At 37.3% G+C, this 17,110-nt stretch overlaps 1 protein-coding gene and 1 long non-coding RNA gene across 2 annotated transcripts in view; one reads left to right on the forward strand and one right to left on the reverse strand.

Annotated features, from left to right (window-relative positions):
* Positions 1-17,110, forward strand: part of LOC146003333 (uncharacterized) — a 399,672-nt gene that overhangs the window by 357,823 nt on the left and 24,739 nt on the right. The window lies entirely within an intron of this gene.
* LOC146003327 (trypsin-1-like) lies at positions 1,416-16,544 on the reverse strand. The gene is made up of 7 exons (XM_083141606.1): positions 16,018-16,544; positions 11,811-11,853; positions 9,044-9,251; positions 6,647-6,846; positions 4,739-4,974; positions 3,417-3,480; positions 1,416-1,778 (listed from the first exon to the last, which is right to left on the reverse strand). The coding sequence occupies exons 1-7, from the start codon at positions 16,393-16,395 to the stop codon at positions 1,645-1,647; spliced, it is 1,263 nt and encodes a 420-aa protein (XP_082997732.1). The 5' UTR covers positions 16,396-16,544; the 3' UTR covers positions 1,416-1,644.

Consider the following 17,110-nt stretch of genomic DNA (forward strand, 5'->3'; position numbering starts at 1 on the left):
CCATTGAGATGAAAATATGCAAAAGATGAGATTCTTGTCACTTTGTACAGCCAACGTCAAAAATAACAGTAGGCAAATTGCCCATAGCTTTTATAAACTCTTCTTTTTCGGTACTTCCTGTGTTGTTTTAAGGAATGGAATTTTGTTGATGTGAAGCAGATGCTGTCCTCTGCTTGTTGACGTTTTTATTTCAAATCATGATCGTCAGATTGCGAAAACAGAATGATTGAAAATGGTGATGGTCAATTCGCCTACTGTTACTTTTGCGGTTGGCTGTACCACATGGCGTTCAAAGCAAAGTTTGCAAAAATAATGTAATTTATGAATAGATTTTTCGGTAAAGTATGCAGGCTCATCACCATTATAAATTGCTGTCATTCACCAATCATAGATGACAGCAAGTTGCGATTTTTGCAAAATATTTCACAAAGAATAATAAAGAAATTTATTATTATTATAGTTAATTTTATTCATTATTATAACAAAGATCACAGCTCGTTGTTACTATCACACCCGTTCAACTTGCTCTCCTTTTATGACCATCAAAATTCGTTTAGTGGTAAATGTAAAAAGAGTTCCCTTATAGAAAGGAATGTGGGTAACGTGTATGATGAGGTGATCAGAGACGTTATACTAATGTGCAAACTTTAAAAGAGCCATACTATAATGCATATCACATGGGTAGAAATTTGAGACGATTATAAATTTGTGTTGTTAATTTTGATCGTTTGAACATAATAGAGAGTTTACTGAAGTAATAGTACTTTTAAAAATGAAAATATATTGTATTTGAATGTATAAGTTCATAGGTGTTACACAAAAATGCAATTCTCACACAATCTCACATGTTCTATAATAAATACAAAGGACACATTAGAAGAGCAGTGTAAAAGGATGCGGATAACAGTTCCTGCAGGTATTCATGTTTTTTTTTGTTTTTTTTAAAGTCCACTTTATCCACTGATAGGCTAATCGAGACTGGACCTGCAGTTTGAAGTTGGGTGCAATCCGAGATCTGTTGATTACAAGGCGGCGAGGTTACCTCTACGCCATCTGCGAGGCCCTCGCTCCTACGTCCTAGTGAGAATTGGATGGTCGCTCACCTTAGTTTTCTGAGAGTCGCAGAGTCGAGAATCGACCCCAGGGAAGGGTGTGAAGTGTAATGGGTGTACGATGCTGTAGTGCTCTATTCAGTGTGTTTGAAATGAAAATCGTTTAATTTCCCATTCAAATTTAGTTGACCCATGAGTCAACGTTGTTATCATGTTTGGATCCTTAAATTATTTATTATGACTATTACAGGGAGAAAAAGTATTACTAATATACTAGAATAAATAATTTTAATATAAATTAATTGACGTGATACTTGAATGTCAACGAACTAGTTGGTTACAAGTCGTACCACAGCTCATTCATTTCATGCGTCCGCAACAAATAAAAAGTAAAATATCACTTCCAATTTACACGATAAGAACAAGTTTCATAAATTTTGTCGACACGTTTCGCGTTAATTCAATATAAAAATCTCTTTCCGTGAATCTGATAGCGCTAATTCATATTTTGGAATTTTAGATCCAAGGTCTTAAAATACTCCCAAGGAGTAGCATTGATCACGAATGACGATTGGATGAAAATCTTTAATCACTAGGAGTATTTACATGTTTGTGCATTCTTCTCTTGCAAATGCTTGTCTATCCAGTCAACAAAATGTGCCACTCTGGTATATATGCCTGGCGTTCCGGCTACTCCACACGAATCTTTTCCATAGGAAACTAAACCTGCAAGTTAAACAATCAACATTAAAATAATATTTAACTATATAAAATATAATTTGAAAACATTGTATCGAGTTAAGTAAGAGCTCTAAAGTTTTGTATTGCCTTCGTCAACTAACTCTTTATCAGGAAACAAGGCCAAAGCACTTGTATAATCTATTGTTAGTATCAAAACAAATTAATCATATATCGCAAAACTTTATTTCGTCTCCCTAAAACAGGTTGGAAAAAAAGAGGGTAATAATGATTTGCCAAGGTATTCATGTGACTTACAAAAGGTCATTACAAAAGTGAACATAATTAGTCGAATATAGCAAACTTAAAATATAAATTTAGCACAACTTAGAAACAATATTTATTTTTACTTGTTATAATTTATTTGTAAGATGACCTTTACTCTTGCAAACAAGTATCGCAAATAAAATGCACAGAGTTTTTGGCGCCGGATCATGTTTTGTGGAACCACATGAAACATTTGTGCATCGGGTCCCATGGATTAAATTAGGAACATGATGGGGGACGATATTAGAAACAACCTTCAAACTAACATGGCGGTTCCTACATTTTCAAGAAGTGACCTTGATGGAACACAACGCGCACACTTCTATATTGACAACGTACCTAAGCCAGTGACATGCAGCGAATATAAAACCTACACTCATACTGCGCGTAAATGACTGCTAACAATGATATTGCAAGAACTCGACTTATCACAAAACCGAAACTTCTTCGTTACACCGGACCATAAATTGTCTTGAGCACAGAATTTCCCAACTGGCTCTGTTTGCCTTTCCCAATTATGGAGCGCTGCTGGCAACGACTGTACTTCTAGCTACAGGGCCGAAATACCGAGGGGGACGAAATTCTGGCTCCCTTCCTTATAGTCGCACCTTGTGTTACCAGAAAATAAATGAACAATGATGGTCGACTTACAAGTTCATAATTCAGAATAATTAACCTAATCTGAAATAGAGAATGAAGAGAAGGAATATGCCCACATTAAGAATCAGAAAATGAGGTGGTCCAAACTATTAGGCGTTGGGAGTTCAAAAATATGCACATAAAATAAGCAAATGACAGGACAAGCGTAAAAATAAAGAGAAAGATACAGAGAAATGTGAAAATGCGAGAACATTAAGGTGATTGGAGAGAATGGTATAGTTCAGTAGCGTATTCAGAAAATTTGACCTGGTATACTGCAACAATTTTTATTTATTGCACATTTTTATTATATATATCTCATCTAGATTACTTAGATATAATAGAAGTGAAACAGGCATGCAAGTAAAACAAAAATAGAAGTCCGACAACTTCAAATTTTCCGCTAGTTTCTATATATATGAAAAAACATTGTTTACCTGAGGGTAAACGCGGTAACACGGAGAATACGCAACTGGTATAAGAAAACTGAGTAAGAAAAGGAAATGGAAAAGAGAATTGTGTTCATAGCTCGAGACAATGGTAGCTCACAATTTGCAATGATATAAGTGGACTTGCTTTTTTCACGGATAAATGGAACCCGATGCGGTGTCTTCAATGAAAAATCTCTGGGAGCCTTTGGTCCTCAATAGTTACACCAAGGTGCTACAAATACGTGTCATTATGATATGTGTTAATAGAATAGAAGATAGAAATTCTTACCTATGAGGTAAAATTTTAGATCCGATCTCCCATCCTGCAGCATGAAAGGTCCTCCGCTATCGCCCTGAAACACATGTTTCATTTTTAAATATGCTTCTGTGTCATTCTTTTAAGGGAAAATAAAACATTTGTGTCTTTATATCATACTTCACAACGCTCAATTGTATGAAATTCGCGTGGCTTTAAGTCCAGAAAAAAAATACAACTTGACTCAAGGTATGTTAAGTTCGATGAAGTTAAAAATTATGATTTTCGAACTCCCTGGTATAGCGGAATCTTACAAAGTTCGGAAAGCAGCTGCACCATAAAATCAAATATACTTTTTGTGTGATTTAACATTCGAAATGACTCACAATTTGACGCCTTCGTCATATCGAGGTTAAAGTTTGGACCCGGGAATATTTATTCGTTTGTGAACAAACAGATTTGCTGTAAAAGCTATTCGTATATATTTTATTATTTTGAAATGTACGATACTTACAACTGAAGTGGTTGAAGATAGACTTTATTTTTTAATCAGGATATCAACAATGAAACATATAATCTATAATCTGGACGTATATATGTATAATAAATATATTAAGAAAACGAACTAGTCGATGTTTGGAGCTGTGAAAGCTGAGAAAGTTTTGGATTTTTGGGTAAAGGAAATTGTAGCATTTGCTGTTATTACGCGAGATGTAGAGATATGTTATGCTCCACAGCTACACTTAATGCAACACTCAATTATATTTTGAACGCACTGATGGCTACGATCGACTGACATAGTGGCATCGGCTGGTTCAATTTCTCTTCGTCCTTATACGTTGCACTTACTTTATCACTACCAAACGTAAAAGAGAGACTGCATTAGCTCGTGCAAGTGTATTACAGGAGACGGAGGCGACATGATATGGAGTACATCAGGGGCGCGTCGAGTATCTGAGCAAGATTTCCTCTCGTTGAGTAGACAGATTATTTACTTGACTATGTTTGCTCATTGATCGAAACCAGTACCATGGTCTGTGATTGCCATTTCAAAACAAATATAAATTTATAATTATTGCTTCTGAAAACACGAGATCGAAGCACAAAACGATATATTCTGTGCCTTAAATCTATGGCGAACAAAGTTCAAGCTCGTTCAGCGAGCAAGTGAGCAGCGCTGGTCGAGCAACGCTTATTTGGCTATCAAGAAGCTAGGAGATAGCGTTGCTCGCTGAGCGCTCAGATACTTGACGCGCCCCAGAAAGCAAGAGTCTTGCATCTTTAGCTATCGACAATGCGCAAAAATAGCAAGAATCCCTATTATAAAGAAAGATAAGTAATTTCTGTTCGCCTACCTGACAAGCGTCTTTACCGGACACCTGCAAGGATCCGGCGCAGATCATGTTGTCCGTGATTTCCTCCGGGGTCCAGGCCGTCTGCGTCCGGCACTGCTGGAGGCTGAGGATGGGCAGCTCCACTTCCAGTAGGGTTTTCGACAAAGTCTTCATCTTCTCCTCATCTTCCAGTTCCTCTGGGTTTTGGGTGTAGCCCCAACCCATGGTCCTCCCGTATCTCCCTACGTAATTTTCATCTGCGAATAAGAACAGTAAGGGAACAACAATTTCTGGAAGTAGAAACGGTATTGTTGGTTTGATCGACGCCATATACAATGATAGGTAACCCAACAGATAGCTTGGTGCTAGCATACTTCGATTCCTGGTGGATGCAGAATTTTAAGTTGCGGTTCGGATCCTACTTGAAACTGTAGGTCCAGCTATTAGCTTATGGATTATTTCCAGGGTGACCAACTTTCGGACAATTCCAGGCGATTTCGTTGCGACAAATTTTGAGCACTTTTATCGGCGTTACCTCACTGCAACAAATGTCCATATAATGGATAATTTGAAACAAAAGAAAATTTTACAATTTAGAATACAGAATAAAAATATACAAATTTGCATATTTTTTAGTCCTATCTTACGTGTATTTCTGCACTGATGTTGCAGAACCAAGTTTTTCCAATCTCTTGGAAATTCCAATGCAATTTCGCAATCATGTTAATGAAATATACGGGAGCAATAGAATGTCAATACGGTAGCCGGGAGGATAAAACATTTGTTATAATACGAAATTTCTCAGGAAATAGGGGAGAGTTGCCGAAATTGGACCAGTTGGTACTATTTTGCTTCTGCATAAAAAACAAGACACAGAAAAAGAACGAAATTGCAGGTATGAGAAGCACAAACTATTAGCTTTCACTTCATATATGTATTTCAACAAAAAATGCAGGAACCAATACAATAGGGTACATAAACGAAAGTAGTGACATAGGTCCATTATAGGCAACTGGTTTCCTAACTTAAACCACAGGTTCCTTAGGTTGGACCGCTCACAAAAGACCTGTACGTATGTATGTCTACGGTACCTAGACACCTGCAGCACTCACTGTACACACCATTGTGGTATTTACTCCACGTTCGCCGCTTGTAACAGCACCTACCTGTGATTTTCCTTTCTTTGCTACAATTGTTTGTGGACGTTTCTGGACTGTGGTGAAACCTCACTCATAAACGTTGAACATTCGATTAGCTGTAAAACCGAACAAACCATACCTTCTACTACACTCGTTTAAACCTTAGTCCCCATCATTGCATCTCTGTCCACAGCCCATACTTTCCCCGGTCCAATTTGGTAAACACTTTATGGTCCAACCTAGGCAATTATACCCCGTTAATAAAAATATGACGCTACACGAACATACTCAACTAAACCATAGTTTTACCACATGTAGTTAGTGGTTAATGAATGGCACTTTTATAATATACTACAGGACATTTGATTACTTATCCCTAGTCTACACAAGAGCTTAAGATCTGAAGCACAATAATTGCAACACGAACAATGGAAACACAATAACAGCACTCCTACTTCTTCGAACGTATGTAGTTGACTGACCATTCAGTCATTTGTACATGACACTGTACAACCAGTAATGCCAATTCATCTGTTTCAAATACTCGTCTATAGGCAAAAACAAAGGCGGTCAGTCTAACTTAGGCAACGGTCCAATTCCGGCAACTCTCCTCTACGTGACAGTTGGTCACCATAGTTACCTCGTTACAAATAGTTCAAGGTTGTAACGGGAGAGCGATGTTACCCCTACAGCTTTTACTTCACAACTAAGGTTCTTGGCACTCATCGAACCACACAAGACGATTGGTGGACACACACACAGCGAAACGTAGGTCAAGATACGAACTTACCATGCTTGTAGCATATGGGGATGAACTCCTTGATGGAGATCGGTCGATCCAGTTCTATCAGAGCTATGTCGCTGTCGTAGGTGTCGGTAGTAAAATTTTCGTGCATAATTACTTTCTTGGCTTTTCTTCTTATAACGTAATCCATGTTGTTGTAGTTTGTGGCATTTATTATAATTTCGACATTTTTATCAAAGTATGTGCTGTGAAAAATAATATTTTTGTTAATTCCTAGCAAAAATGTTAAGTGTTATTATATTTTGATACAGAATTTTATATCCTAAACAAAGATTATTTAGAGGACATGTCTTGTAGGTTTTTTTTAGAATACATGATTCAGGGAAATTTTGCTCCGAATGTATTTTTAAGGATAAGATCATTACTGGGAATACATCCCACAACCATCCCGTGTCACAGGAAACTGCAAACAATTTCTACGATATGCTGTATTGAGAGGGTAATTTTTTTCTCCATACAGTGAATCATAGTTCTGTACTTCATTATCTCTAAGATATTTAGGAAACCATTCGAAGCTTTTACTTACATTTTTTTCAGAAAATGAAACTAGAAACTCTTTTATCGAATATGTTAGAAAACGTTGGTGTACCTTTTTTCCATTCAAAGGCAATTGTTTATATTATTTAATATAGGGTTTAATAAACATATACATAGTGGAGAAGTAACTAAGTAAAGCTTCTGTATGTGTGTTTATGGTCTGTGCACAAATGTGTTTGTGTGTCCCGTGTAGGACTGAAAAAGTGATTTTTGTGCACGTTTGCACGATGCGGTGTAACACAAACCTTCGTTTCTGGAGTGGAGGACCATAAGCTTAATTCAACTACAGATTTTAATGACACTCAGATTACAATTAAACAATAATATATTCTTGAAACACAAACTTTGCCATGTTGCAAAGCGATAAAAGAAATGAAGCACTGCGTTTGCGTCGCCATTTTGTCCATTGTTCTGGGTTCGAGAGTATGACCACAGACAAAGGTAATAGGTTAGGTTAGATTCATTACCTTTGTCTGTGGTATGACCAAAGGACTGTAAAAAGCTGCATTGTCCTGAAAACTACCGATTAGGAAGTAACTTACTCATCAGCTGTGAGCTCAGACAGCTTCTTTGTATCTCTGACCATTTTGGGAGATCTTCAGATCTTTCTCTGATGAATTCCTTCCTTTGGGGGTTTTGTGAAAGATTTGGAGGACGCATAACTGATGTCAACGAGTAGGGAGATGCTCGAGAAAATCTGGGATGGATGTTCGTACGATAACTCATACACAGAGAACTTGCAAATCTATAATATCTAGTTTTGTATTATCACAGTTAACGTTCAACGTTGTGGAGTTATTTTGGATAACTCGGTACTTGAACATTTGCCAATGGATCAGACACCATCGATTTATGAAGTTGAAGGTATCCCTCAATTCGCGATTTTTCAACAATGCATCATCACTTGTCCATTTCTAAACGTGTGTCAGCGCCGTTTGTTGAGTGATTGAAATTCTCTGCACAAATGATCAATGACAAAACCCACTTTGGAGTTACATGCACAGCACGCAACACAAACTTATTTTAGCACGTAAAGTCTAGACTAGGAATTTAAAAAAGACCCCTCTTCTAGAGACTTCCCACCCACTTCAAGTGTTGATATATTTTCCAAAGAGCATGCCTTTCGGTCATCTACAAGAATAAATGTTGGTAAATAATATAACAGAATATATCAATTGCATAATAATAATAGAAGTGGCATGTTTTTGAAATCTTTTTGTGTCAATTTTTTTAACTTTGTTCTAGGGTAAATCCACGGCAAGTGATACAACACTGATTGCTTGACATTTTTTTAAAAATATGTATTTCGTGTAGTGTGAAACTCATATGTTGACAGTTAGTTTTATTATCACTGATTTCAAGATGGCGGACATTTTTTATCATGCCGTGTGTCATTTTCTCAATTTGTAACTTTCTTATCTCAACTCTAGGACAACTAAGTTCTAGGACAATGAGACAAAATCTGTGATGTTAAGCACAGTATAGGCTGCAATTATATCTGTGTATAATATCCTAAAAAAATATTCCTGCAATATATTTTTTTTGGTTTAGTTCTTCGTCTACCCTGATAGAGGGTAGAACGTTACATGTAAAGTGTTTTTAAATCTTAATATAGTTCCTTGAGTATCGAAATCAAAATGCCAATTTCGGATATTCATTGTTGATGATTTCAGCGTAAAATGGCTACTTCTGAAATTTTCTAAGTAAATAAATAAAATAAACAGTTCTGCAAATGCGAAATATTTTTTTACAGCGAAACTGTGAAAATCATTGCAATAGCTGTGAAACTCATGTGCATTTATTAATATATGGACATAAATTGACGGAAGTGAGAAATGTTCTTACTCCTGATCTTCGTCCGGGGGCGCCGGGATGTTCTCCTTGCAGTGGGCGGCCGTCACGACGAAATTGTCTGCAATGATGGCCGCTCCACAGAAGTGAGAAGGTACACCGTTCATGGACATCCACAGAGAAGCCATCCAGGGATACCGCAGGGTTGCGTTCACTCCTCCCACTATTCTGCTGTCTGTCAGTTTCTCGGCCATTCCACAACCTGTACACGAAATGCATGGAAATCCATAACAAAAACTTGTTTATGACATAAATGTCATGTTATGAATGTCATAAAACTAGTGATGGTTCTGAGCAAGGTAATGCGAATGCAGTGTGAAGATCTTCTTGTAAAAGAAATTTTAAAGATAATAATATATTGCAAGATGAATAACCTTCGTTACCCTGTATTGGCCGAAGAGAAATAGCTTAGTAACAGTCCTTATTATCTGCGCGCAAACAGCAATTCCCATCGCGCGCAAGGATTTTCAGGGCAAGAATTATTAGGGTAGTTTTTAACGACATTGGCACAAATTTACTGTAATTAATCAAAGTAAAAACCATTATAATCAACACACTTTTGAAAATGAGAAATAAGTCCGTTTGTTCCGGTAGCATAATATTCCGGGCTTCTGCAGTCGACGAACCCTCGCAATGCGTTTTCGGCAGCATCCTGGTTATTGAAGCGCTTCTCTCGTAGGAAGTTGTCGAGATGATGGTTGAAGAAGTGGTAGTCTGTTAGCGAGAGGTCCGGTGAGTATGGTGTGCAAGGTACAGTTTCAAAGCCCAATTCGTTCTCCTTCTGCAGGGTTGGTTGTGCGACGTGCAGTCGAGCGTAGTCGTGCCGAGGGATTGGGCCTTTTTTGTTGACCAGACATTAAATTTTCCAGTGCATTTAATAGATTTTTTTGACAATATTGACAATACTTCTCTGCTGTGATGGTTTCGCCGAGATTCAGATAGTTGTAGTTGATGGCACCGGCAACAGACCATCAAACAGTCACCATACCATGACTTTCCTATCATGCAATTTCGGCTTTGGGGAGTGTTTAGGAGTTTCGTCGTGGTCCAACTATTGTGCTGAACCTCGTCGATTGTCTTAGAATACACCTTTCATTGCACGTCACAATGCGTTCGAGAAATTGGACGTTATTGTTTAGAAAAAGGAGCACACAGAAAATACTTTAAAATGACTATTATTTTTTATTCTCATTCACGTCGTACCTCACGACCTCGTGCCACTAATCGAGTTTTTTCACCTTCCCAATTTTCTTCAAATGGCGAACTGTGATCGATTGCAACCTCTCCTGTTGTTTTGAGCGTTTCAGTTTCCATTATCGTCTTCATTTTGTTCTGAACTTTCGATGGACGCTCACGACCCCTCATCTGCGAGAGGCATATGGCCGGTACGCTTCCCCCATCCCGCAGCTTAGTGACATTTCGAGTTGCTTCTGCAGGTCTGGGACCAAGTTCGAACTCATGAAGCGAAATGATGCGCATTTCTTGCTTTGCCAGTGTCATGGTAACTAGCCTAGAATCGAGGTAAATTAAGCGTTAGGAAAATTATTTTTGGCAGATAGATTAAACAATAAATAAGCTTTAAAATGATATGGAACATGCAATATAATCAATTAGATGTATTAGGAAAAAATATTTGCAAATCACACAGCGAAACAATTCGGCCATTATTTTTGCAGAAACCTGATATTAGGAAGGAAGCGAGGAAGACAATTTTTAGATCTATTTCTTTGAAAGCTGGCAAGGATAGCAATTCAGTAGTCACGGGGCGCCGTGGCGTTTACTCTTTTCCTATTTTTGTTTTTCTTTTCTAGTTTGTTTCAGAACCAAATGTGACCGTCCCTTCTACTCCTAGCTATGGCTCTGTACTTGAGTACACTCTTAAACAACCCATGGTATGTAACGAAGCCTAAAGATGACGAAGTAATTTTTCAGCTTTCCAGAAGGAACTCTCAACCCCATGACCTTCAAGGCTAATATACTCGTCTACATCTGAAAATTTGTGCCTACCTGCAAATGTGTTTAGATTGTTTTAAAGAAATTGAGATATAATGATTCTTTGTCTCCAGGCCGTGCCACATTGTATATGCATGGACAAAATTTGAAACTGTAAATTATACGTCACCCACCTAAACTTAAATGTATATAGATATAATTACCATGTACTAAGGAATGATAAGTAACTACCACTGAAGAATAGAAGAATGGACCCGAGGTGATAATTAACAAAATATATCTACTTTAGGTTGTGAAATAATTCAAGAAACAAAACATTTTATATTTGAATTAAATATCTGAACAACATGAATACATTTTCTTTAGAAATTACATATCACCTGTGAACAAGACAATTAATGCAACAAAATCACTTAATTCTATTGTAATTAATACCTGCGAGACCAGAATCTAAAATTCGAAGTTAAATATTGAACTGAAAATTTTACATGCAATATTCGCAATATCCTTCAATTTCAGATTACTTAAAATATATTAATATATTAAGAAAAGTATGTAATGCTTGAAGGCAAAGGAATTTAGGAATTTAATTGCAACTTTAATAAATATCACCATGCCAGCCGATACCCTCACTGCAGTAATAACTCCACTTATCGCGGTTGCCAGAGCAAGAACAAATTTCTCTCTCAATAACATGATGGGTTACGTCATTCCTAGCTGAAACTGCCTACGTATACGCGTGCAATTTGATATAACTTTCGAAGTGATGTTAGTTCACATACATCAGCAACAAAAGTAAAATACTTACTACAAGGGGCAGTTCTCCTGCGTTTGGTAGTTCCCTTATTGTCCTGAAAGAGAAGACAATTATTATGACCAGAAGGAAACATACAATTTTGAATTTACAATCTTCCTGTAACATGACAAATGTAATAGGGCATCCCAGAATTACGTGTGCGACATTTCACACACAAAATGTAAGGTTAAATGAGATTGGATTAAAAACTTTCAGGATGAACTCATTTCATAGAATTATGAAGTACTTTGTCGTGTGTGCTAAGGAATGAAAAAGAAACTTGAGTGTAATCACATAGTCTGAATGCATGAAAAGCATTAAAGAAAATGTATTACTTGAGTGACACTTTAAAAATGTAGCAAAGTTTGACTTCAATTTTCTGTGAAGCATATACGTTACAGATTTTAACAATGTTTGTTCGTAAAACATGCAAATTATATGCATTCACAAATATTTAAACCTTAATGCAATTAAAACAATAATAATTTCCAGATTAATGAACTTTGTTGTTTACATGGAGTAGGACCACTTTCGTGGAATTCCCCCAATATCTCTTCAGCATTCCTTACTTTCTAATCTTATAATTAAACCTTCAGAAATCGTAATAATGAATTAAATAAGTAAGCATGCAATGTACTATATTTTACGGAGAAGTTCAATTCACACATCTCTCATCATAACCTGGACACTTCATATTTAAGGACAGAAAAATTGAGCGCATCTTGTTCTCTTAAAGGCTGTTAAAATTCACTTTGTGTGTGTGTAAGCTAATCAAGACTGGACCTACAGTTTAAATTGGAGTCTGAAACACTTTTCAGTGTGCATCCAGCGGGAATCAAATCGGAACCCCTTGAATACAAAGCTACTGTATTACTATTACATTGTATCTGGAGGACCCATATTGCATTTGAATTACTCGGGTATAATGTTGAAATGATAATGAATAGCATAGGTTGTCAACTGGACGTTGAAGTATGACATTAGTTATGTGGGGAGAAAAAACAGAACTTGTCATTATGGATCGCCATTTCACCGAGAATTCATGAAGTGTGTGGAAGACAAGACGCAGTTGAATATCAAGGAAATCATATTCTTGAGAAACGGAATTGAACAAAATAAGAGTAAAACAAGAAACAAAAAGTTTGAGGATAGAAATACAATGAGGTAGCATTTGCGAGCAACTAGCAATAGGTGTTCTTAGCATCAGATGACCAGTACACAGATTGTGAAGGAAAACTTAAACAATTTTCAGAATTTATCATCAAAATTAATTCTCCAAGGTTTCCGCACTTCAAATGTTGCAAACTTGTTGGATATATGGAATTTTTATTCCAGAAATTCGAAAACAAATACAGTTTAAAGCGAGAAATAGTGTGTTGAATTCGTATACATGTATGTTAGAATTTCCATTCCATTTCCATTGAAAGAGGAATATAATTCAGAGTATTTGAAAATATAATCCTTATAAAAATATTTGGACATAAAAGGAATGAGGAGAGTGAAGAAGGTTGCATAATTTAGAACTAAATAATTTGTATTCATGCGCACATATTATTAGAATTATTAAATTAGGAAGACTTAGGTGGGCAGGCCATGTGACACGAATGGGAGAGGAAAGAAGAGTTTACAGGATTCTTGTTGCGAAGCCTGTAGGAACATAGCAAGGCGAAGACGAAGATGAAGGGATAACGTTGAGATGGACCTAAAGGAAATTGGTAGGGATGGAAAAGATTGGATTGTTGTTGCCCAGGGTTGTGTTGCTGCAGCCATAAACCTTCGGGTTTGAGAAGGCTAGAGAGTTAGTTAGTTAGTTATATGTTAGAATTTCGATACCATTTATGGAAATTATAACCCTGTCAAAACACCTCCATTTTTTCCTGGCACGCCCCTGTCTGCAACGTAGTCAGTACATTGGTGAAAAGAAGACTGGAAATACGGTCGTTCTTAATCATTCGTTCCTTGCTTCTTTAATTTAGAGAAAACAAGTAGATGTATGATTGTTTAATATTGGATACGGTTGATAATCATTTCAAACCGAAGAACATTAAAAGCAGTGAATCAAATGATCCTTCGCTATTTCGTTATAACAATTAGTGCTGGGGTTTTGCCGTAAGAAAATGTTGCGTTCCTGTGAACAGATTCGAAAGCCATTAATGTATATATAAATTTTATTCTGTGTACGAGGGTCACTATTTATATTTTGAGCCTTGGCAACACTGATTGAAGTTAGGCGAGATTTGACGTTTGCACGGAATCGTCTGGCATTATTGACCATAACGTTCTTCAAATGTTTTGTCAATAGCTTCATTTGTGTTGTTTATGTTACCTTGGAGATTGCGCGACAACAAGAAAATGTAATTAAATCGTGAACATTTTCGTGCGATGATTTTTTACGATTTTCGACGTGGATTATCAAGACAAGAGTGCATCGATAAACTTACTTCCAAATTTGGCGATGAAGCCCCATCCTTTGCCACTGTGAAACGCTGGTATAACGAATTTAATCGTGGCCGCCATTCGCTCACCGACGAGATTCGCGAAGGTCGTCCAAAATCAGTTGTCGTTCAAGAAAACATTGATGCTGTGTAAAACCTAATACTGCAAGATCGTCATGTGACATACTGTGAGATTGAGGCAACCATAGGCATTAGTTCCACCAGCATATATAAAATATTACATGATCATTTAGCTGTGAGAAAGGTATGTTCTCGTTGGATCCCACATAATTTGAAAAAAACTCAAAAAGACGCTCGCGTCAATTGGTGCAAACAAATGCTCAATAAATACAATCGCGGTGCTTCAAAAGACGTATATAAGATTGTAACAGGTGACGAATCATGGATATATGCATATGAGCCGGAACGTAAACAGCAGTCGACTGTATGGGTGTTTCAAGATGAACCCAATCCAACAAAAGTTGTTCGCGCTCGAAGCACATCGAAACAAATGGTCGCCTGTTTTTTCGGGAAAACTGGTCATGTGGCAACTGTGCCTTTAGACGAACGTAGAACGGTCAACTCTGAATGGTACACAACAATTTGTTTGCCAGAGGTCTTCGGTCAAATACGGAAAACAAACAAACGCCGTCGGATCATTCGTTATCAAGACAATGCCAGCTGTCACACATCTCGTCTAACAACCGAGAATGTGCATTTATTGAACAATTAAACCAGCTTCAAGTGCTTGCAAAAGGTAGAAACGTATTCAACTTAGATATGGAAATAATGAGAGGATATGTGTATATGCCCAGGTATATGACATTTAATTACAAAAGGTGACGCAAATATCTCTTTACACTCCTAAAAAATGCAAGCAGAGTAATACCATGAAAGCAACGCTTATAATATAGCGCCAGTAATTACTAGTGTTTTTGGTTTGATTTGATTTGATTTATTTCAATTCGCTTCTTCTGCCACTTTTGGCTAATTTGCGAAGATGGGAATGATTTATGATATGATGAAATTGATGAATAGACATCACAAACGTCCATGCCCAAGCCAGGATTCGAGCCCGGGGGCCCCTGGCGTCGATAGCGCGATGTGCTAACCACTCCGCGAAGGGGGCCGGCTAGTGTTTTTGGTTGTGATCACTCATAATGGAAGTTTTGCTGGTTGTTTTTGCGACATTGATTGGTAAGGGGCCATTCTAAGAAAAAAACGGGTAGAAACGAGATGATTTCACGAGAAAATGTTTCAAATTTGTAAAAATAATGATAATGGGTCCTTAAGCAACCCGATATAAATACTAGCCTTGATTAAGTTAGTTAATCAGAAAATTAAAATTTGTAAAATTGTCCACGGAGTAGAGGACGAGGAGCAGAAATAAATTATATGAGCATTATTTTCAGAAATTGTTTACATGTGATCCATAAATTTGGAGTATAGTTATTAGGGACCTAGTAGGATGGCAAATTTTACGTATCTAACAAAAATATTAATAGGAATAACAAGTAATGCTTATCAATAAGTTAATTTATTTATTTGGTAAACAAGATAAGGATAGCTGAGCCTAAAATTACAAATAGTTTTATTTATTTGGACTCTACAATAAGAGCGAGGAAATACATCACAGAAAATAAAATGATTTTGTAATTTTCAGTGTAAAGTGACTTTTTCGCCACCCTGTATTTGGGTGTGAAGAATGACTCCAGGAAATACAGCAGGTATTGCAAAAAGAGAAAAATTATAATGTTGTAACCCAAAAATCATGTCTCGCCTACCTCTGTATTACCAAGCTCTCTTCTTTGCTGGTATTGTCCCTGTCCCGCCATGTCCGTCGGCGGCGCTTTGTGGAAGCTGCCACGCGGTTGGTTAGGCTGTTGCACGGTCTGCCGCGGCACTGGCGCCTGCTGCGCCACGCCACCCATTCCCTGGTTCCCACCGAAGCCGAAACTGTTGGGCAGCTGCGGGAACGGAAAAGCATTCATCATTTCAGCGGGCGGCTGCAGGAACCTCAGATGCGAGGGTTCTTCCTCTTCCTCTGCCGACGCCAGATACTCGTCCTGCAGTTCCATGCCGTAGTCTTCACCGTACTCACTCGCACAGAGATTTGTCAATAATGTGGCTTGGGCCACCAGAAGCAGGATGCACACAAACATAGCAACAATTTCCACAAGAATACGAAAGTGCCCCTGGAACTTTTTTCACTGGACGCTCTTTTCTTTGACAAATTCCCTTATCTAACAATGTCAAAAACATCAAAACGCATTCAGCTTTGCCTTTGTAGGAAGTAATCGCTCGATTGTAGTGATAAAGAATATTTTATTGCCATTTCGTTTTCACGCCTATTCTCTTATGTACACGTGGGAAGATTTTATAGAAAAGGAAATGTATTAAAAGTTGCGTTGCAAAGCAATCTCTCAGTCATTTCAAAAGTTTTGCAAGCTTTAATCACACCATTTCTACGGTTCTGATCCATAAACGATTAATCTTAAAAATATTAAATTATATTCCAAGCTCACTTTGTGTTCGTACAACACTAGTTCCGTTTCTGCTGTTTTGTACTTTTATAATTGTGTCAGTAAATTCCTCGCGTCAAAATGTGTTGCTGTGTAAATGCTCATAAGCTAGCTGGAAGGTTACAAAGCGAAATATATAAATTCAGAATTTTATTTCCCCTTAGAAATGAACTTGTAAACCAGTAGTTAGAAACTGAATGTGGCATAAACAAAGGTTAAAATATGGGATTTACAATTATCGCAAATTTCATACCTAATAATAACAGTCCTCGAAGTTGAAATTCCAAATTGGAGGATGCTTGGTGGATATGGTGTTGGTGTGGAATGTTTATGTGGATCAATGTGGGAACAACAT

The sequence above is a fragment of the Lepisma saccharinum genome, chromosome 20 (assembly GCF_977018435.1).
Source record: "Lepisma saccharinum chromosome 20, izLepSacc3.1, whole genome shotgun sequence".
In the NCBI taxonomy this organism is placed as follows: Eukaryota; Metazoa; Arthropoda; class Insecta; order Zygentoma; family Lepismatidae; genus Lepisma; species Lepisma saccharinum.